Source organism: Dysidea avara, chromosome 1 (genome assembly GCF_963678975.1).
Source record: "Dysidea avara chromosome 1, odDysAvar1.4, whole genome shotgun sequence".
NCBI lineage: Eukaryota > Metazoa > Porifera > Demospongiae > Dictyoceratida > Dysideidae > Dysidea > Dysidea avara.
The window spans coordinates 17,686,146-17,709,401 of NC_089272.1; the positions used below are offsets into that span (position 1 = coordinate 17,686,146).

At 36.6% G+C, this 23,256-nt stretch overlaps 1 protein-coding gene across 1 annotated transcript in view; it reads left to right on the plus strand.

Moving 5' to 3' along the window:
- The window catches only part of LOC136263795 (adhesion G-protein coupled receptor D1-like), a 32,700-nt gene extending 9,444 nt beyond the window's left edge, over positions 1 to 23,256 (plus strand). Inside the window, exons 5-18 of the mRNA XM_066058450.1 lie at positions 4,179 to 4,219; positions 4,266 to 4,392; positions 4,445 to 4,542; positions 5,623 to 5,734; positions 5,788 to 5,944; positions 6,169 to 6,235; positions 6,524 to 6,590; positions 7,001 to 7,092; positions 7,211 to 7,337; positions 7,598 to 7,639; positions 8,114 to 8,188; positions 12,881 to 12,980; positions 15,788 to 15,892; positions 22,943 to 23,256. Of these exons, the coding sequence (XP_065914522.1) occupies positions 4,179 to 4,219; positions 4,266 to 4,392; positions 4,445 to 4,542; positions 5,623 to 5,734; positions 5,788 to 5,944; positions 6,169 to 6,235; positions 6,524 to 6,590; positions 7,001 to 7,092; positions 7,211 to 7,337; positions 7,598 to 7,639; positions 8,114 to 8,188; positions 12,881 to 12,980; positions 15,788 to 15,892; positions 22,943 to 23,019 (1,287 nt within the window). The 3' untranslated portion in view covers positions 23,020 to 23,256. The remainder of the gene's footprint in view (positions 1 to 4,178; positions 4,220 to 4,265; positions 4,393 to 4,444; positions 4,543 to 5,622; positions 5,735 to 5,787; positions 5,945 to 6,168; positions 6,236 to 6,523; positions 6,591 to 7,000; positions 7,093 to 7,210; positions 7,338 to 7,597; positions 7,640 to 8,113; positions 8,189 to 12,880; positions 12,981 to 15,787; positions 15,893 to 22,942) is intronic.

Consider the following 23,256-nt stretch of genomic DNA (forward strand, 5'->3'; position numbering starts at 1 on the left):
CCAAGAAATGGCTGTGATGGTAGGTTAATGGTAAAAATTTTAATAACGACAATTCAGGTGAATTTGATGCCAAGACCAAGTGGCACAAAATTCACCTGAATTGTCGTTATTAAAATTTTTACCATTAACCTACCATCACAGCCATTTCTTGGCCGCCACCTTGGATTTCACATCTTTTTTCACCATGGACTTTTTGGGGGCCGCACCTTTTTTTACAGCTTGGCTGTTTTTGATTAGATATCACTTCTTTTTGTATTTGTATATTGCAAAGCCAGCCTATGGCTGGCTTTGGGGCTCTTTTAACCCATGTGTTTCTTTATTTACCACAGGAAGAAGAAAAGAACTTATAGAAGATTTTTAATACTTCAATTATTTTTGATTTTATTAGTAATTATACAAATTATATACATATACCTATTACATGCCCATTATTCCCCACAGTATATTTTTTAGCAGCTGATCTCTCTACTGGGTGACTTAAAATATAGCTGAACTATATACAGGATGGTTTCTTTGTAGCTGAACTCTCTACAAGATAAATTCTTCTAGCTGATTTCTCTACAGGGTGATTTGTTTCTAGCTGAACTCTCTACAGGGTGATTTCTTTGTAGCTGAACTCTCCACATGATGGTTTCTTTGTAGCTGAACTCTCTACAAGGTGACTTCTTTTAGCTGATCCCTACAGGGTGATTTGTTTGTAGCTGAACTCTTTAGGTGGTGATTTCTTTGTAGCTGAACTCTCTACAAGGTGAACTCTTCTAACTGATCTCTCTACAGGGTGATTTGTTTCTAGCTGAACTCTCTACAGGTGATTTGTTTGCAGCTAAACTCTCTACATGGTGCTTTCTTTGTAGCTGAACTCTCTACAAGGTGACTTCTTCTAGCTGAACTCTCTTCAGGGTGATTTCTTTGTAGCTGAACTATCTCCAAGGTGACCTCTTCTAGCTGATCTCTCTACAGCGTGATTTGTTTCTAGCTGAACTCTCTACAGGTGATTTGTTTGCAGCTAAACTCTCTACATGGTGCTTTCTTTGTAGCTGAACTCTCTACATGATGGTTTCTTTGTAGCTGAACTCTCTACAAGGTAACTTCTTCTAGCTGATCCCTCTACAGGGCGATTTGCTTGTTGTTGAATTCTCTACACGGTAATTTGTTTGAGGCTGAACTCTCTACATGGCAGTTTCTTTGTAGCTGAACTCTCTACAAGGTGACTTTTTCCAGCTGAACTCTATACAGAGTAATTTGTTTGCAGCTGAACTCTCTACATGATGGTTTCTTTGTAGCTGAACTCTCTATAAGGTGACCTCTTCTATAGCTGAACTCTTTACATGGTGTCTAGTTTCTACCTGATCTCTCTACCGGGTGATTTGATTGTAGCTGATCATGAACTTCTTACATTGTGTCTAGTTTCTAGCTGATCTCCACAGTGTGATTTGTTTGTAGCTGATCTCTCTACAAGTTGATTTGTGTGTAGCTGATCTCTCTGCAGGTTGATTTGTTTGTAACTGATTTCTCTACAGGGAAATTTGTTTGTAGCTGAACTCTCTATAAGGTGATTTGATCTCTCTGCAGGTTGATTTGTTAGTAGCTGAACTCTCTAAAGGGTGATTTGCTTGTAGCTGAACTCCTTACATTGTGTCTAGTTCCTAGATGATCTCTCTACAGGGTGATTTGTTTGTAGTTGATCTCTCTGCACATAGATTTGTTTGTAGCTGAACTCTCTACAAGGTGATTTGTTTCTAGCTGATCTCTCTACAAGTTGATTTGTGTGTAGCTGATCTCTCTGCAAGTTGATTTGTTTGTAGTCGATCTCTCTACAGGGTAATTTGTTTGTAGCTGAACTGTCTATAAGGTGATATGTTTGTAGCTGATCTCTCTGCAGGTTGATTTGTTTTAGCTGAACTCTCTACAGGGTGATTTGTTTCTAGCTGATCTCTCTACAAGTTGATCTGTGTGTAGCTGATCTCTCTGCAAGTTGATTTGTTTGTAGTCGATCTCTCTACAGGGTAATTTGTTTGTAGCTGAACTGTCTATAAGGTGATATGTTTGTAGCTGATCTCTCTGCAGGTTGATTTGTTTTAGCTGAACTCTCTACAGGGTGATTTGTTTCTAGCTGATCTCTCTACAAGTTGATCTGTGTGTAGCTGATCTCTCTGCAAGTTGATTTGTTTGTAGTCGATCTCTCTACAGGGTAATTTGTTTGTAGCTGAACTGTCTATAAGGTGATATGTTTGTAGCTGATCTCTCTGCAGGTTGATTTGTTTTAGCTGAACTCTCTACAGGGTGATTTGTTTCTAGCTGATCTCTCTACAAGTTGATCTGTGTGTAGCTGATCTCTCTGCAAGTTGATTTGTTTGTAGTCGATCTCTCTACAGGGTAATTTGTTTGTAGCTGAACTGTCTATAAGGTGATATGTTTGTAGCTGATCTCTCTGCAGGTTGATTTGTTTTAGCTGAACTCTCTACAGGGTGATTTTTTTCTAGCTTATCTCTCTACAGGTTGATTTGTGTGTAACTGATCTCTCTACAAGCTGATTTGTTTGTAGCTGATCTCTCTGCAGGTTGATTTGTTTCTAGCTGATCTCTCTACAAGTTGATTTGTTTGTTGCTGATCACTCTAAAGATTGATTTGTTTGTAGCTGAACTCTCTGCAAAGTGTTTTGTTTGTAGCTGATCTCTCTACAGGATAATTTGTTGTAGCTGAACTCTCTGCACAGTGTGTAGCTGAATTCTCTAGAGAGTGATTTAATTGTAGGTGAACTCTCTACAGGGTGCATGACTTGTTTATAGCTGAACTCTCTTTAGTGTGACTTGTAATGTTCTGAATCCCTACAGTGATATAATTGTAGCTTAATTTTCCACAGGGTGACTTGCTTCTTGCTTAACTGTCTATAAGATTAACTGTTTGCAGCTGAAGTCCCTACAGAATAACTTGTAATGTAATAGAATTCTATAATGGAGTAAATAAATTAGCTGAATGCTCTATTAGGGTGACTGTTCTATTAGAGTATCTCGATCTCGCATTTGCTACACAGAGTTGGCTTTCGAATCATAACTCAGTGGTTTGCAATCCAATTCTTCTATACCACTGCAAGGACTTTCTATGAAGATTATTCCAGCTATACACCGATTTTCAGCTCATTGCTCTTAGCGGTTTGCCTAGTAGGCGTAAAAACTAATACTTTTTTATTACTAAAAATCGATCGCGTAATTGTGACACAGGTTGGGGTTTGTGTCATATCTCCGTGGTCTTAATCTCGATTCCTTTCAAACTACCAAAAGGCACTCCTACGATGGTTACTCCATCTACATAGCAATTTTCAGCTCATGCCATGAAGCGGTTTACCCTGTAGGCGTGACAACAAATCGATCTTGTTTTACGCGAATAATTGGACAGAACTCCTGAACCATTTATCGGATTTCCACCAAATTTGATGCTAGGATGCGCCTTTGGACTCCCTTTCTGTATGCCAAATTTCAAGGCGATCGGAGCACGCGTTTGCGTTTTATAGCAATTTTTGCAAGTGTGCGAAAAGACGAAGAAAAAGAAGAAAAAAAACGAAGAAAAAAAACGAAACTTTGGCCGCTCATATCTCGGAAATGGCTTAAGTGACTTCCTTCAAATTTGGAATGTAGACTCCCCTAGCTGGCGGGAAACTCTCCAGCAAATTTGGTTTGAATCGGATAAGCCATCACCGAGATACAAAAGTGTGAAAATGACGTTTTCTTTCTTCCTGTCAATATACTCACGGTGTGGCGCGCCGGCTTCTTGGGCCGCACGACACACTATCGTGTGTCTTGATCCCTACATAGAAGAGTATAAAAGCTATCACATATCCCAACAAACTAAGTATAAATTTATGGGAAAGTTGTTAATTATGCAGAAATTGTCCTAGGGTCTGTTGTATTACATACTAGTTGATAATTAGCTACTTGCTACTGTATATATACCAAAACAAATTTGCAAGTGACTGGAAAGTATTTAGCACACGCAAGTAACAAGTACTGCATGTACGTACTTTATGAGAGTAAGCATTAGCAAAATTACATACCTGTATGCTAAAGTAGCACTACATTAGCCAAACACTAATTACATGTAACATTTAGTATATTGTATATGTGTTGTCATCCACAATAAACTATCTTGAGTACTGTCAATGCTATGACATGTTACTCTAGAATTCTAAGCCACCAAGATGCGTCTTTTGGCAACCTGAGAGGTACATACTATTCATGTATATATGAGTTTAATGATATGATTTTAAGGGAATTGTGGTCAGATGAAGGTCTAACAACCACAAAGGATAATTCATCTGATCTAACAAAATGCCAATCATCACACTTGACTAGTTTTGCTGTTTTAGTTGAAACACAGGGTGCATCAACATCTTCTGTAAGTAAATACAGCAGCTATCTATAGTTTAAACTTAATTGCAATGTTACAGACTGGTGAAGAAAAGGCCCTATCTATTGTTAGCTACATTGGTTGTGGAATTTCAATATTATCTCTTCTACTGACAATAGTAGCAATGCTGTTTTGGAGGTACTGTATTATTAACAATTATATAATATATAATAATTACTGTAGTATGATGACTTAGCTACTGTGTATATATACACACTAGCTACTGTGTATATACAACTTTGTGTGTTGAGAATCAACTCTTACAGTGCGCTAGTTGTAGAATATAATTATGTATATATGTACACTGTATATACTTTGACAAAATCATGCACCTATGTATCTGTCTGTACAGTGGTTCCCCCATTATCTGGCTATTGGTTAACCGAACATTCCATTATTCGAATGGTAGAAATGACTGTTCTATTAGAGTATTTTGTCAAAAAGTAATTGAACAGGGATCAGTATAATGAATGGGGCAAATTTTTGATTATCTGAATGTACGTAGGGCCAAATGAGTTTGGATAATAGATGAACTACTGAATTCATTTTTAAGTCTATTCATTTGTGTTCAAAATGTAAGTACTGCATTTATGAGGAAATAAATTTAGCGGTGCAGGCTTTTTATTGCAAGGGTGTACATATTAGGGATGACACAATATAGAGTTGTTTATGTCATATATCACAGGCAATTGTGTCACAATGAATCAGATGTCATGACATAACTTGATCTAGAAAACATCTAGCAAAATTTGTTTCCCTTCCGCAAATCAACAATTTTAAGAGTAGAATGTAACTATAAGCTTTTAGTCCAAATGTTTAATTTTGTATGTTAAAGTAGCCAAATTTGTGTACCATTTCTATTTCACAACATAAATTGGCCAAGACCTACTATGTCATGGAATTTTATGTTACGATATGTCGTATGTCACGACTACTGTATTGTGGCATTCCTAGAGTGTATCTACGTATAATTCATATAATTATGCTCCTGAAAATAGTAATTTTATTATATTTGCTTTCTAGCTTAGCCAAATATTGTCTTTTGCATCAATAAGAGTAATCAGCAAAAAACAGCTAATTCTTTATCCTACTCCTAGTTCTATAATATATAGGCATGTTGTATAATTATTGCCCAATACTCTACATAATGAATAGACCAGAATATTATTGTGTATACATGGTAGTTGCATTATACAGGTACATAAGTTTCTCTTCCAGGAAATCAATATACAAAGGTGTTCTTAACTTCATTCATCTTAACCTGACATTATCTCTTTTGATTGGATTGATAATATTTGTAAGTGGCATAGAAACTGCAACAGGAAACAAGGTATATAAAATATGTAGCACATTTCAATTGTGAAGTGTCCTGCTTTGATTTAGGCTGCCTGTGCAGTAATTGCTGGACTCTTGCAATACTTTTTCCTTGCTGCATTTTCATGGATGTTGTGTGAAGGCATCCACCTATTCATACATGTGAAATATGTATTTTATGAAGGATTTCTCAAAAAGCGATACTTTTATTTAGGATTAGGTTGGGGTAAGTGATTAAGTTATTGTGCATGAGTAATGTACAAAATACAGTTAGCCTGAACTATGTAATAAGTTGTTGTCAAATATTTTTATATTTCTCAAAAAGCGGTACTTTCATTTAGGATTAGGTTGCGGTAAGTGATTAAGTTATTGTGCATGAGTAATGTACAAAATACAGTTAGCATGAACTATGTAATAAGTTGTTGTTAAATATCTATATAATTATTGTAGGACTTCCAGTTCCAATTGTAGCGATAACTGCTGGAATATCACATGATTATTATGGAACAGATAGAGCGTTAGTTGTTTGTGCACACACACACGCATGCATGTACACACATGTTTGCATGTACACACATGTTTGCATTCCCCCCCCCCCCCCCCCCCCCCCACACACACACACACACACACATGCCTCCATGCATAGGTACGCACGTATGTGTGCATGCATGTACGCACACACACACATACACACATGTGCATGCACGCATAGGGGTATAATATATGTTTATATACAAAGTACTACATAGTATATATATATATATAATTATTTGGATGGTGCTATCTCCTCACATACATACTGTAGGTGTTGGTTATCAGAAGAGAATGGAACTATATGGGCTTTTGTTGCTCCAATGTTGCTAATTATTATGGTAAGTTTAAATGTGTACATGTATACCCTTGTACTGTAATCCGCTTTTTTTGTAAATGTAATTTAAAAATCAGCTACACAGAAGTCATTTTCAAACACAGAACTTCTTAAATGAATTTTTCACAATTAGCAAGTTTCCAAGCATTAACTGCGTAGCTTACTGTTGGTTTTAGCTGATACTGTAGCTATGCATGGCTATACCTTGCAACTATATAAAACACAATAAAAATTAAGAACATGGCCAAATACTTTTTACCATGGTAGCTACCAGTGCTGCTAAAGATTGAGTTAGAACAGTCTGTCATGTAAAACAATTCATTGTAGTTATCAATACCATAAACTTCAGATGATGAATACTATAATATTTTTAGTAACTGAACTTGTTATGAACACCCATTTAATGACTTACAGGTAAACTTTGTAATCTTGGTCATGTCATTGAGTGTGGCTTGCTGCAGTAAAGTGAAGCACCAGAAAAGCCATGAACATTTTGAAGCAGCTAAGTACGTTTATAATGTGTATAGAGTATACTTTAACATAATTATTGCAATTGCATTGTGAATAAAGTGATTTTTGGTGCTTAGATACGGTATTATTAATATCAGATTCTGTACCACAAAGGTCACTGATTATTGCCACTATCTTACTGATGCCATTACTTGGTTGTACTTGGGTTGTTGGACTGTTTGCTGTTAATGAGAACACAACTGTGTTTTCTTGGCTGTTTATAGCCTTGAATTCACTTCAAGTATGTTTAACAAAATACTTGTTAATGTTACATGTGTTTACAATGTTAATGTTACATGTGTTTACAATGTTAATGTTACATGCGTTTACAATGTTAATGTTACATGCGTTTACAATGTTAATGTTACATGTGTTACAATGTTAATGTTACATGTGTTTACAATGTTAATGTTACATGTGTTACAATGTTAATGTTACATGTGTTTACAATGTTAATGTTACATGTGTTTACAATGTTTATGTTACATGTGTTTACAATAGGGCTTTTTCATATTCCTCTTCTATGTTGTAAAACAAAAGAAGGTTAGTTGACATGTTTAATCACTCATTTATATTACTAAGGTATGTACGGTATGGCATGTGGGGTAACGTACAGTAATACGTACATGCATACGTGTGGTGCTGTAATATTGTACGTACAGCAATATCAAATCATGAACCTTCATGCTATAAAATGCTTTATTATGAAAATAACCTTTCTCTAAATGCCAAACTGTAACTGTCCCTCACCTACGTATGTTTGATGAATTGAACAATTGAGGATTTTGACAAGCAAAAGTTACTGACAAAATACTTCAAGAAAAGTAGAGGGGGGAAACTTTGATGAGGTGCAATGCAAATCGTCAACTCTATCAAAAATTTTCCCTATTAAGTTTTGTGCTATACAGTTACTTATGAATATAGAGTGTATTCATTGTTAGTCAAGTGATTAATGTACAGCATTGTGAATTACTTCATGTGACAATCCTTACTATACATACTATTATTCATTTTTAGGTCAGAAGGAAGATTGATAGTTCAAGGAGGCTGAGCACTTTCACTGATTTCTTCGTACTCACACTGAAACAAAATGTAAGATTATATAGCAGCTACTGTTGCTAATTATCACAAACTATTTTCAAGCCAGCACAGCTGGTTTGGCAGTGGGCCACATGCCTGACATGGTGGACTTAGAATTATTAAAAGGAGTTTTTGAAAATGCAATGCTATAAATAATTGCATTGAATGTACTGTATGATAATCCAACTAAGGATAAATATACGAGAGGCCTGCTTGCCCCAAAAAACTATTTATAATATGCTATTTTTTTTATAATCACAGTAAATTCAGCGCTTTATGATGCTAAATACTGTAAAATACTGTAAAGCTAGCCATACAACTAAAGGTGTCCTATTACAGCAGTCACATGACTGCTCTTTAGACATTCTTAATCATATTACCATATACGCAAAACTTTCGAGGGGGGGAAACATTCGCGGTTTTCGCGATTATGCTGCCAACCACAAATGTTTTCCCCTCAAATATTCATGTGAAAAAAACCTAAAAACAGGGCCATAGCCAGACTTTTATCTGGGTAGGTTCTTTTAGAAGAAAAGTAGACCTTTTGTGAGGCCTTGTTTATATGGATTACATTATGGCGTGCAAAGCACACCCAGCATGCGTCGCATGCTGAAACTAGGGGGGTGTGGGCATGCCCCCCCAGGAAATTTTTTGACAATAGACACTAAAAGGTTGAATTTAGTGGCATTTCAGTCAATAAAAATAAAATTTTTAGGTAAGCTCAAGACCAGCTATTTCGATGACATCTGGGAAATATCTCTCTACTGCTACTGTAATTATATCATCTGTGATTATGTCACAGTGAATAAGAACGGGAAAGATTGAGCACTCTGTTGTATCGTGCATTGAAGCATGGATGCTATTTATGGGCTCTGCATGGGTGGGGTTTGCCTACCAAAATTTTATAATATTATTATGGAAATTCTAGTTTAGACAACAAATATGGTTTAGTAAATAAATTAAGTAGTTACATACAGATTTTAAAAGAAAATGTAATTGTGACTGTTCTATTAGAGTGATTGTTTTATTAGAGTGATTGTTCTATTAGAATGGTTGACTGCTCTATTAGAGTATCTCGATCTTGCATTGCATTACAAGCACTGAACGAGCCAGCTACTCGGAGCACTTAATTTAGCTTCTTATTAGTGGTGTTTATTAAACTGGAGCTAATGGACTTTTGCTACTGAAAATTTGGACTTGTATACTAAAATTGTGGACCTTTTTGCTAAAATTGTGGACCCTTTTCCCAAGAGGGCGATTCTTCCGAACCCCCCGAATCCCCCCTGGCTATGGGCCTGAAAAACTATATTATAATTGTACCTTATTGCATTTTGTAGGTCTTCATAGCCACAGCAGCGGTTTTGCAAGCTCACACATTTGACGTTCTTTAATTGGAGAAAGATAGCGTTTGTTTGGGAACACTCCATTTTTAACGCTCAACACATGGTGCTGCTTAAGTATGTCAAGCTCAAGAAACCGACTTTGCCAAATCTAGAGGGTCCTTAAGTGTTTATCACGTTTCACCAGGCGCTTAGCGACTATCCACGAATGTTTTCCCTGCGAATTGTAAGATTTCTATGCAACCGCGAATATTTTCCCGTGAATTGCAATGCTTCTGTGCATCCTCGAAAGTTTTCCCCCTCGAATGTTTGCAGTATATGGTATCTTCTGGAAAAGAGAGGCAAAAGTAAAGGACTGACAAAGGCTTTTATATCAGGCATGCTCCCATCAGGTAGTAGCTGGCTAAAAGGTTTCATCAAAATGGTTTAGGAAACAGTGTATCTGTGTGTCTCTCCACACATCTGTGTGAACAAACAAGCTTTGAGCTACAGAAAATAAACATCAGTCAATGAATAAAGGTTGTTTACATAAAATTATATACTGCACTGAAGGTTAGCTTTCAGTTGTTGCCATGTTTACTTAAAAGGGTGTGGCTATAGTCACTGAAACCATGTGAGACTGCTTAATGGTGGTTTGCCTATGTGCTGTAACAGGCATTTAAGGACTGAAAAACAGTGTACAGTATGTAGTAGTTACAAGGAATCACGTATCTTTTTATTATTTTATTATAACCGCATTTCTTATTATCTTTAGTACTTGGTTGTATAATTATTATTATTATTGTCCAGAGAATTTGTGTATGAAAGCATGATGGAGAAGCCATTTACGTTTTAGTTTGCTTGGGCATCTATATGAGTTATGCTTTTTTAGAGATGCATGTATAAAAATGTAATTAATTGGTGAATTATGAAATTTTGTTATCTTGGTAATTTGCATTGTGTGAAGTGGTACAGTGGAACCTGTCTAAAGTGGTCACCTTCGGGCCAGAAATATTTGGCCTTTATAGAGAGGTGGCTGCCTAACTCAATATGCTCCAAAAAGCAGCCATAGGCCATAAACCGAGGTTTGGCCTTTATACAAAGGTTCCAGGGACTTATAAACTCAGGTTTAGTTACATAAAAATGCATCAAGTTTAGCTACACTCCAGTACACCGCCTACTTACACAGCAGACAAATTAGCAGAAAAGAGCCTGAAGCTACTCTGAGTTTGGAGACAGCAATTGAGCTGATTTTGATTCCTAACTACAAAGTCTGTGAAGTGAAAACAGGGACTTCCTTAAAGACGATGAACTGTTAATGTTAAATACACAATTACAATTACAATTACAAATCCAGGAATCAAGATCATGAGGTGAGCTTTAATTAGAATCACATGAAGAAGCAAAGCCATGGAGTGGCCACAAGCTTTTCTGTACTGTGAGTTTATAACTTTTCCGTATTACAGAAGTATGAAGTAGTGCAGCTAGTTTACTCACCGTAATGGTTATAGCTGGCTGCTTTGTGAGAGGCCTTTTGTGTAGTGAAGTGCTGTTTTGGATTGTTAAAGCTGGCTGTTATACATGTTATAGAGGTGACCGTGACCACTTAATGCAAACTATTTCTGTACAAACTGATTGGGAATTGGTCAGGACCGTAGTCACGTGGCTGTTATGTTGAGGTGACCGCCCAACTCAGGTGACTATTAAGGGAGGTTCCACTGTAGTATTAACTGGGTACCTGATTTTTAGAGGTAGCACAACATCAACTTGTTATACAGGCTCTACCTTTACGAAATACTTTAATCGTAATAAGCTGTTTTGGATGTCAGTTAAGTATGCATACTACTAAAATAAGGTGGTATTTGGGATTGTTTAATTTGGTATGGTAATCATCAAAACAACTACTGAACTAATTGGACTACTGTTTAGGCTTGGGGCGATTATGCCGGCATAAATTTAGGCGTAATAGAGTATGAAAAGCATAAGCGTAATGCTGGCATAATGGAGCATACGTAATTGCAACATAATAGGGTAAATTTCTGCCATAATATTAAGTATAACTTCTGCTATACCAGTCACAAAGTCAAGGTCTAACCTGTTTTGGACAGTGAAATGATTTCTCACAAGTAGAAACAATGTACAGTTGTGCTACAAGTTTACACTTGACAGAATGAATGCTTTTCATTGTGGGTTTGAGTTTTTATGGGATGCATGCAATCATGTGGTGAAAACTAGTACTAAGGCATGGCAAAGTAGAGTTGAGCTTAAATCATTTAATTTGGTATTATCTAACGTGTCATGCCTTCTGATTTTGAATTACATGATGATTATGATTATTGAAAGACAACATCTATGATGGAAGCTCTGATGATAAAGTTAGTGTTGAGTCCGATAGCTAGTGAATGCCTGAATATTGAAAACACATTGTTAACATACAATTGCACCTGTAACTTCTACTACTGTAGCTTCCTAGTTAGCACATATCATACATTTAGAGAGCACCCCAAGCAACTCTCTACATATGCCCTTATGCAGGTTTAACTTGAGAATGAGTGTAGTTATACTTCTGAAAACTGTATGAAGTATTTTGTTTGAGTTTTATGAGTATTCACCATAATTGGAGAAATAATTAAGAACAATGATATATATGTTATCCATGGAATAAAATCTTGAAGACTACAACTTTACAATTTCCTTTTGTGTTAAGATCATAGTAATAGTGTCCACAAAGTTACTGTAAGTAAGTTAGGTATTGCTGTTTATGTTACAAACTTTAAAAATGATTTTTTTATACATCTGCCAGCAAGATATTCTGAAATACACAAAACTGGGAAAAGCAAACTGAACGTATCAATGTTTGGTGTATTAACTATATTTTTTTGAGGTTGGAATATGGGAAGCAGATTGCATCTCTAAGCATGAAGCCAAACTTCAATGAGTTTTTTGGAACTGTGTGGTGCCATTTCACAAGAAATTTGTTGAAAGAAAAAGTTGACAAATCCACATGTTGTCAGCTTTGATGAATTACAATCAAGAAATCTAAAATGTACTTTTAAAGGTGCTTATGGACATTTGACAAATTAAATTTTGACGAATTTACATCATTCGTCAAATTCATCAATTTTTCCTTCATTTGTGTTATGGTACAGTTTTCTAGGCAATACCTAACATATCTTCTACTCCTGCTATGATAGCTATTGTTTATTTATTTACTGATTGGTATTAGCATAGATTGCACAGTAGTAGTTGAATAATAGACTCGAAGTTTATTTGCAACATTATCTTTGGCATTAGTAGAATGACATAGAGTATGCATACACATTTATACTATAGCTTTATGCTACATCTAGTACTGCACCTATCACTGGTGCTATTTTACCTTTAGAGGAAAACTTCCATGGATACTACTGACACAATCAAATGTGAAGAAGCAGTCAAGTCAGCAAGATCAGACTGTGTTAACTCTCAGACTGTCTTACATTGCAGTGAGTAATTAATAGTGTGCACAAGTACAGTATATGTAAAATATTTTGATAAAGCATCTACACCTAAACAGTTGGACTATATAGTAAAAGATTATGTTCTCAAAAGGACTGTATTAAGATGTGAAAAGAGTTTCAGCCAATCCTTAAATTGCTAATAAGGTTGTGGATTCATTTAAATAAATTGCTGGCAAATTAAGGAAAGGTAGCATAAATTGGCTTTCTGAAGGTATTACATAACTGTCACAGCAATTTTTGTGATTAAACTATTTATAACCTAGTAAAAGTAAACCATGAAATCATGCATGTTTTATTATTTTTTTATTATTATGTCTTGTGCTTGTGCAATTCAACGGTACTCTTCCATTACTGCCACTGTATCAACATATTGACCATGACACGTCATATCAAAGCCAATAACTCTCCAAAACAACACACAATATTGGTTAACATACAGTAGGTAAAAGTATCTCCACAGCCTATGGTTTGTAGAATTTGGAGTGTTGTCATGGATTGAAAATATGATCCAGAGAAGTGCAAAGAATGCATTTATATAATAATTATTAGTGCTTGTTGATAATTAATCCATACAGAAAAGGTTTAAAAGTCCAAGTATCATGGCTGGCTAGTTACTTTAGTAGAATAGCACTAATTAAAAGTCCCTGCATCTCAGCATAAGATAAAAAGCTGTGCCTAGAATTTTAAGACATGTTCATTCACTACAAAGCTATAATACAAGGATAAAGTAAACCAAGCAACAATTTCTATTCTGTGAAGAACCATATTCCAATATTTTATTTATGTGCTTGGGTTATTGGATAGCTACCACTTTATTTGTATACACTTTGATTTACAGTACATACCATATAGGGGAAAATTTTGATGGTGAAACTTTCATTGATTTTGTAGTTTTGTCAAACTACACAAACATTTCTCTTGTTGCTAGCTACCTGTGATCAGTATCTGTTGGGTCTAGAACATAATTGGAAACAAAGCGGAATGACCATTCATTTCCCGGTATCTGATAGTTTGGCATGCGTTTGATCACAATTTAGTGACTGGGTTGATTGCAGAGGCACTTCTCATACTATTCTTCATTTGTAATGCTGTATAACAGGTGAAACAATGTTGAAAACAAAGTCAAATGGCAACAATGCTTTCCAATAATTAATAGTTAAGAGCCCACAAGTTCCTTCAGTATAATTTGAAACACTTCCAAAAGTTGCTAAGAATTTTTTTTATTTAGAGGATTTTTCTGCTAACTGACTTCCTGACTCACTGACTGATACCTTCAAATTAGTGTAATTCAATAACAGCTAAGGCCACAGGCTTAATTTTTTCAATGTCACTTCAGCTCAACTGGTGCCTTCTTGCATACCGCAGTGTGTACAATGCTAGCTTCATGAACTTACCATGTCCTTTATTGTGTCCCATTTATCTTTGCTAATAGCACAAAGTGTTGATTCGCGATGTACTGTACCACTTGATGGCTACCCTATGTTTGGTTATACCTAACCAATACTGCCAAGACGCCATTAAGGTATTGTGAGGATGCTTTTAGGGTGATATTTGTGGCCAGAAAGCCCAAACCTTCATGATTCCTAATATACAGTACTATCGTACTATATGATTATGGCTGCCACCTTTGATTTCATATTTTTCACCTTCAGGTAGGCCATGATCTTTTCATACAGCTTAGCTGTTTTCATATATTATTCACTTCTTTTTATATTTTAGATACCCCTATGCCAACCATAAACTAGCTTTGAGGCTTGTTTTTACACAAAGTTCGTCTTATCTACAGATACAGTGATGATCATATAGGACTAAGTAGTGCTCTACCAATACAGAAAAATACCTACCAATCCAATACCAAAGCCAAAGGATCTATATATTAACCAATTAATGCTGATAATTTCTTTATAATAATTTTGTGCTTGCTTGTGCATGGCTATGGTAATTAAAGTCTACATACTGTAACAGCATTGAAACCGGTTTGGGTCATCTGGGTCAACCAGGTCACATTTTCTCCAGGTCATCTGGGTCCAACCCGGTTTACAAATTATCCCAGGATTGGATCACGTGAGAAACGAAATTGATCGTTTGACGACATTGAACTTATAAACACCAGTCTTGTAGCTCTTTCATGAGCCATGCCCATTTATCGTGTTACAAACATACACTCAGCCATGCCCATGCAGTCTGTAGCACGAAACTGTGTCTGTTGCTGTCTGCAAGCTTACGTGTAGCCACGCCCACTTATTGATTATTGTATGAGTTGTATATAGTCAAGCCTTGCAGCAAGATAAGTAGTCTAATTTTGTGAGCCACACCCACTTTAATATATCGGGAAATTGTAATGGTAGGTATATACGAAGCCACACCCAATTGCTGTCTGTAAACTCACAGTAGTTACTTGGAACCAAACCCACTGACTGATTTTAAATTATAAACTTACCAGCTTAGTTTATCACACAACTACTTGTTTACTCAACACTAATCGAATACTCAAAATATAGTCTCGCTTGCTCGATACTACCCGAAACATAGCTCTTATCGCACGCCTCGGCTTTAATTAATCCAGGTCACATCCAGGTCTAACCTGGATTGCTATTCAGATCAGTGGGTCATCTGGGTCAGCAGAAGTGACCCAGTTTCAATGCTGTACTGTAATCAATGAGATATGGTCCAATAGTAAAATCACAATTAACATACTTAATATTATGAGTATTACATTTAGCGCAGTGTATACTTCTGTAATTTACAAAATAATACTGTATTTAGGCGGTACTCATTACTTTTCATTTCAGCTCATCATGGAAACATCAGCAGTTCACCTAAAACCCCTACTGTCAATGTAACTGAAAACACGGGCATATCTAATCCTTCGTATACTGAAGTTTCCCGTAAAACAAGTAAGTTACAACAGGAAGTAAACATGAGCCATCAAAAGTGACAATGCAATAATAATCTGCTGGATACTATTATCGCCAGCTAAATTCTCCAAATAAATACAAATGGTAGTCTGAATAGAGTTGTTGTTTAAAAGGCCAACCTTCTAGGATATTAATATATTTCATGCTTACTTTTCAGATGACCTATTGCTGTAAAACCATCAGTTTAATTTTCTTGGACAAACACAATAAATTAAATGTTAATTAATGTGCATGTACATGTCATGAGCAATATATCGTTATACTAATCACTTTATGAATGAATTGTAATAAGTACTGTACTTGATTGTAATTAAGCAGTGGTGGAGTAAGTAATTGAAGTGAGGGGGACTGACCACAGTATAGAATTTCTGGCAGCAGGGGGACTAGAGACTGTGCCCCACCCCCAGAAACTGTAGCCATTGTAGCTTTCATGATGTCTCAAAGTTCACCAGAATCAATTTAAAACAGTAGGTACAATTTGATCCATATTACTGTAGGTACAGTAAAATACTAACTCGATTAGCCTTAAGCAATTATAATAGGTTATCTGAAGTCAATAAAAACTGTTTTGGAGGAGTTATTAGTATTTCTACCTTATCTGTGCAAGGCTAGAAACCTATAGATCATTTACAAAGCAGAACAAAAGAAGTAACACACGTTTGGAAAGGCTTGATACAGTGGTAAGAGATGCAGTTTTCAAGTGAAGAGTGGGGGGATTTCAAAGCTAGTTTTAACCTCTTTAGCTGTAATCATCAAACATTGAGATGGTGGAATAATGGCAAAAACTTGCATGATGTCATAATAATAACCAAATTTAGGCAGTGAGATATAATAATTCATCTGATATGTATTTAAATTATATAACTATATCAAACAGTACAGTAGAACTGTTTAAGTAAGGATCCCTCCAAAAGTGATGCAAGCCTGTGGTACCTAAAATTCTGCCTTTAAAAAATCATCCTAGAGACATCTTATGTGACAAAATTCACCTTACGGAATAATACCAGTCCATCTTACATTAAATACGGCATTAAAAACAAGAAAATGTTTATAGGTGGCAAGATATAGAATTTTAAAAATCACCAAAAGTCGAATTTTTATTTGCCAGCTTGCCTGCATGCCTGTCTGCCTGCCTGACTGACTGGAGGCCAAACAAAGCAGCACATGGCCACCAATTTTCACCACAACAACAAGCACACCAACGGCATGTGCCTTTTGGGGTTCTGATAAGTGTGTACCCTCTGTGCCTTTTCTTTCCTCTTATCTTCAATGCTGGTCTTTGCCACATTGTTCCCTTCCTTGAGCAGATGCCACAAACTTATTTAAGTGCTTATGCTCAGTAGATGCATATCTAGGCACAGAAATGGAGGCTAGATGAGCTAAAAGACCAACCCCAATATCAGGAGAAGGAGTTTCAATCAGAGAGATGGTAATTAGTAAAAGATGGAAATACTCTAACAGAGCATTCAGCTAACTCTAATAAAACAGTCAGAAGGATGAATGTTTGTAATAAATAATGAAGCATCAGCCCACATTGGTTTAGACTAACTTTCCTGATCTGAAGCATAAAATTAACAGTACTCTATAATTCCTACTCATACAATTTCTAACTTTTCCTTACACTTGTTTACTTACCTTAAAATTATATAACTGTTGAACCAATGCATACCACATTAAAGGAAACAATGGTGCTGGCTGACATACAGTATGATAGAAATTTAGTGATTTAACCCAGCATCTGACTATCGATGATTGAAAAACGATGCGGTCATTTTGCTTTGTTTTCAGCTGTGTTCCACTTAATATACACTATACCAATGAAGAACAGTATAAGAAGTACGTATGCAATCAATAAAATAATTATGGATGATTCTTGTGACAGCCAGCTTCGCTAAGCCATCACACACTACCATGAATCAGTTATCCAGTTACATAGTAGTTGAGGAAGATGGGAGGACTAACGTAAGTCCATAATATTTGGAATGTAGCTGCTGTAGTTGGCAAAATGGCATGTCTCAGTTAATGTTGAACAGTGAAGAAATCAAGCTTATAGCCTTAACCATATATCAAATGGTACGGTCGTACCGTTTAAGTAGGGATCGTGGTGAATGTTTCATGTGCCACCCAAAATTCCACCATTAAAAATCATACTACAGACATTTTACGTGGCAAAAATCACCTTTACAGAATAGTAGTAGTCCATATAGTACATAAAACAGTATTAAATACAACAAAATGCTTACAGGTGGCCGGATATAAATTTTTTTAAATTGCCAAAAACTCCAATTTTAGTCTCGCTGCCTCACTGTCTCACTCACTGCCTGACCACAGTTGCAAGCCTAGAGCCCAAAAGAAGCAGCACACGATCACCATTTTATGCCACAACAACAAACTCACCGGTGGGATATGCCTGTTGGGGTTCCCATGAGTCTACACCCTTTGCACCTTGTCTTTCCGTTTATCTTCAATCAGGTTGGTTGTCTTCTTCTTCAAGCATTGAAACCATACCGAGGCATTAATTTTCCGTATCAACACTTTTCTGTAGACATCACAAAATTATTTCAGAAAGCGCTTATGCTGCTGAAAGAGCAGGGCGCTTATAATTTCAAGTGTTGCACATAAAACATTAAGGCTGCTGAGTTGTCACTTCAACTTTTGTCAATTCCTGGACTGCCACCAACAAAGAGATTTGAGACGGACTGATACTTGACGGCTTGTTCCTCTGAACACACTGACTCAGCCACTCAGTGCTGGATGGTTAGATCAGTGAGTGATTCATGTGATTGGATAGTACTCAAGTGGAAATTGTATTACATCATCCTGTTAGTTGAGACTAAGCTCCAGACAACTGAAAGTGCCTGTTCGTTTGAACAACTTCCGGTCCGGGTGAATAGAATGCGTACAATCGTACTGAGACAGGTCATAGATCTGAGCGCCACTGCTACTAAGATCAAAGGTAAGCTATGCACGTTACTATGGGCCTATGTGTTTCCAATTTGGGCACAGTACGTACTTTTAATAAGTTGTAACTAGCTATGTAGCTGTGCTACAACAAAAAAACTAAACAAACTAGTATTTTAAAAATTGTTAATAAAGTAGGGATCTATGCAATAAAAAGTAGTGAAACAAGATATAAATGATGGTATTACAGCATAGCTTGATGGGAACAGTTCCTACTTTGGCATTGAGCAAAATTATGGCTAATGTGCCAAAGTAGGGACTTTCCCATCAAGCTATGCTGTAATACCATCATTCATGTCTTGTTTCACTACTTTTTATTGCATAGATCCCTACTTCATTTTTAAATTAACAATTTTAAAATACTAGTTTAAGTTATGATTGGCTGAATGCATCAGTAATGTGGATGTGTTACATACAGTACACACTTGTTATGTGAAATTACAGTGTACTTTTAAGCTGTACTGAGTTTGCTGATCATAGAGTACGGTAGTACTGTATAGTAGGGATCATCCAATAAAAGTCTCACTTTTCCTTCATTGTATTGGTTAGGTACAGTATAACAAGCCTAAAATTCCTTCAAAGCAAACCCAAAACACTTCCAACAAGTTTTCATAATGGAATCAAGGCACACGGTAGTGTGTCGTGCGGCCCAACAAGCCGGCGCGCTACACCATGGGTATATTGACAGGAAGAAAGAAAACATCATTTCACATCTTTGTATCTCGGTGATACCTTATCCGATTGAAACCACATTTGCTGCAGAGTTGTCCACCAGCTAGGGGAGTCTACATTCCATATTTGAAGGAAATCACGCAAGCCATTTCCGAGATACGAGCAGCCAAAGTTTTGGTTATTTTTCTTGGGGGGGGGAGTTCTTATTCTTCTTCTTCTTCGTGTTTTCGCACACTTGCAAAATTGCTATAAAATGAAAACACATATTCCGATCGCCTTGACATTTAGCACACAGAAAGGGAGTCCAAAGGCGAATCCTACTATCTAATTTGGCGTAAATCGGATGAACGCTTAAAGATTTATGACAAAATTATTCGCATAAAACAAGATTGATTTGTTGTCACGCCTACAGGGTAAACCACTTCATGGAATGAGTTGAAAATCGTTTTGTGAATAAATCAACCATTGTAGGAGTGCCTTTTGGTGGTTTGAAAGCAATCGAAATAAAGATCATGGAGATATGACATGAAATCGAAGGTATGTAACAATTACACTATCGAGATTCATGAATAAAAATAGCAATAATTTTCACGCCTACCAGGCAAACCACTTAGAGGAATGAGCTGAAAATGGGTATGTAGCTGGAATACTCATCGTAGAAAGTTCTTGCAGTAGTACAGAACAATCGGTTTACAACCCACTGACATATGATTCCAAAGCCAACTCTGTGTAGCAAATGCAAGATCGAGATACTCTAATAGAACAGTCACCCTAATAGAGCATTCAGCTAGTTCATGACTTACTCCATTATAGATTTCTATTACATTGCAAGTTATGCTGTAGGGAGTTCAGCAGCAACCAGTTAGTATTGTAGACAGTTCAGCTACAAGCAAGTCACCCTGTAGAGAGTTCAGCTACAAATATATCGCTGTATAATTATAACAAGTCACACTGAAGAGAGTTCAGCTATCAACAAGTCATGCACCCTGTAGAGAGTTCAGCTACAAGCAATTCACTCTGTAGAAGTTCTGCTACAAACAAGTCTTCATGCAGAGAGTTTAACAACCAAAATCCACCATGTAAACACTTCAGCTTTACTAACAAGTTACTCTGTAGAGAGATCAGCTAGGAACAAGAGAGAGCTCAGCTAGAAAACGTCACCTTGTAGAGAGTTCAGCTACAAACAAATCACACTGTAGAGAGATCAGATAGAAGAAGCCACCTTGCAGAGGGTTCAGTTGTGAAGTGATCATCCTATAGAGAGTTTAGCTAGAAAAAAATCACCCTGTAGAGAGCTCAGCTACAAAGAAACCATCCTGTAGAGAGTTCAGCTACAAACAAATCACCCTGTAGAGAGTTCAGCTACAACCAAATCACCCTGCATAGAGTTTGGCTACAAAGAAACCATCATGTAGAGAGTTCAGCTGCAAACAAATCACCTTGTAGAGAATTCAGCTACAAATAAATCGCCCTGTAGAAAGACCACCTAGAAGAAGTAATTTTTTTAGAGAGTTCAACTACAAAGAAACCATTATGCAGAAAGTTTGAATACAAACAAGTCACCCTGTAGAGAGATCGGCTACAAGAAGTTACCTTGTAAAGAGTTCAGCTACAAAGAAACCATCATGTAGACAGTTCAGCTACAAACAAGTCACCCTGTAGAAAGATCAGCTAGAAGAAGTTGCCTTGTAGAGAGTTCAGCTACAAAGAAACCATCATGTAGACGGTTCAGCTACAAACAAGTCACCCTGTAGAGAGTTCAGCTACAAAAGATCACCGTGTAGAGAGTTCAACTAGAAGAAGTCACCTTGTAGAGAGTTCAGCTACTGTACAAAGAAACCACCATGTAGAGAGTTCAGCTACAAACAAATCACCCTGTAAAGAATTCAGCTACAAACAAATCACCCTGTAGAGAGATCAGCTACAAACAAGTCACCCTGTAGAGTTCTCAGCTAGATACAAGTTACCCTATATGGATCAGCTACATATAAATCACCCTGTAGAAATATGTGATGGAAACTAATCACTATGTAGAGAGTTCAGCTAGAAACAAGTCATTCTGAAAATAGTTCAGCTACAAACAATGGGAGTTTCAGCTACAGTTCAGTTATGTACGTATAAGAAGTCACTTTTATCTACAGTATGTGATTATCTTTCATTGTTAAATACACAATATTTTTAATCAGACAAACAGCTGTACACAAAATTTCCTCCTTTGTTCCACAATTCCTGCAGAAAAGAAAAACAAACAAGTTAGAAGGAAGCACCAAAGCCAGTTAATGGCTGGCTTTGTGGCTTGCAATACAAAAAGAAGTGATATCTAACCAAGACAGCCAAGCTGTAAAAAAGAGTGCGGCCCCCAAAAAGGCCAGGATGAAAAAAGGTGTGAAATCCAAGGTGGCGGCCAAGAAATGGCTGTGATTGTAGGTTAATGGCAAAAATTTTAATTACAACAATTCAGGTGAATTTGGTGCCGAATCCTAGTGGAGGAGGCAACGCAAATTCACCTGAATTGTCGTAATTAAAATTTTTGCTATTAACCTACCATCACAGCCATTTCTTAGCCGCCACCTTGGATTTCACATCTTTTTTCATCCTGGCCTTTTGGGGGGCCGCACTCTTTTTTTACAGCTTGGCTATTTTGGTTTAGATTAAAAATATCCAGAACTTTCTAATAACTGACTGACTAACTAATTTAAGCATAACATTATTGAACTCTGTATATCCGTCAATCCACAACAGCTCTTGTGATAGCTCACAGAGTAGTTTTTCTGAACTACTGTTACCAATTTGCAAACATACTAGTGTTTTTTATCTACAAGATAATAATCAGCACTACTAATTGTAAAATGTGGCCACATGTCTGTGTGATGTAACAATTGTTGAAAGTTGAAGACTACTTCTATAACTCAGCTTTTAATAGTGGCAGTGAAACAAGCTGGGGAAACTTGATAACAAAAATTACACAGCAGAGCTTGAAGCATACAACAGACTGCAATGTTTATAATCTATCAGTATATTTACTCAACAGCCAACCCCTGCCGCCCACCCTTGGACTAAGGTGGAGATTTGACACACATTCGAATATCAAGTTTCCCATATCTAGCCTGTCAAATCCCACCATAAGGCCCAGTTGCAACATGCAGATTTGATGTTGTATACAATGCAACAAAACGTACTTGGATGCTTAATGAATGGTTATTAAATGTACCATGGTATGGCAATAGTTTTTGTGTTAATTCCCCCCTGTAAAACTCCACCTATGCCCAAGGAGGAGGAAGGTAGTGGGGCAACACAATTATTGATAGGTGCATTATTTCCGACACATAATACATAGCTTGTTATTATAGTTCTCCATCAACACACTGTGCTATTTCTCTGTGTTTTTATTTGTAGTTGTAAATACTCCAGGCATCCTTGATGCAGTTGATGAAGAGGACTCAGATACAGTGATATGCAGTACAGTACAGTGATATGCATTAGTTTGACACATTACAGTGATATGCATTAGTTTGTTACAGTACAGTATTATGTATTAGCTTTGCATGTGTTTGTATAGCTCTAGAGTGGTCAGTTGTAAAGTATAATTCTAACAAATTTGTAAAAAAATATCAGTGTGTGAATGTACCAAAATGTACACTGTAGGTAACCACTTGCTGTTTTACATACTCAACAATTGTAACCTACTTTATCCATTATTTCCATTGAGA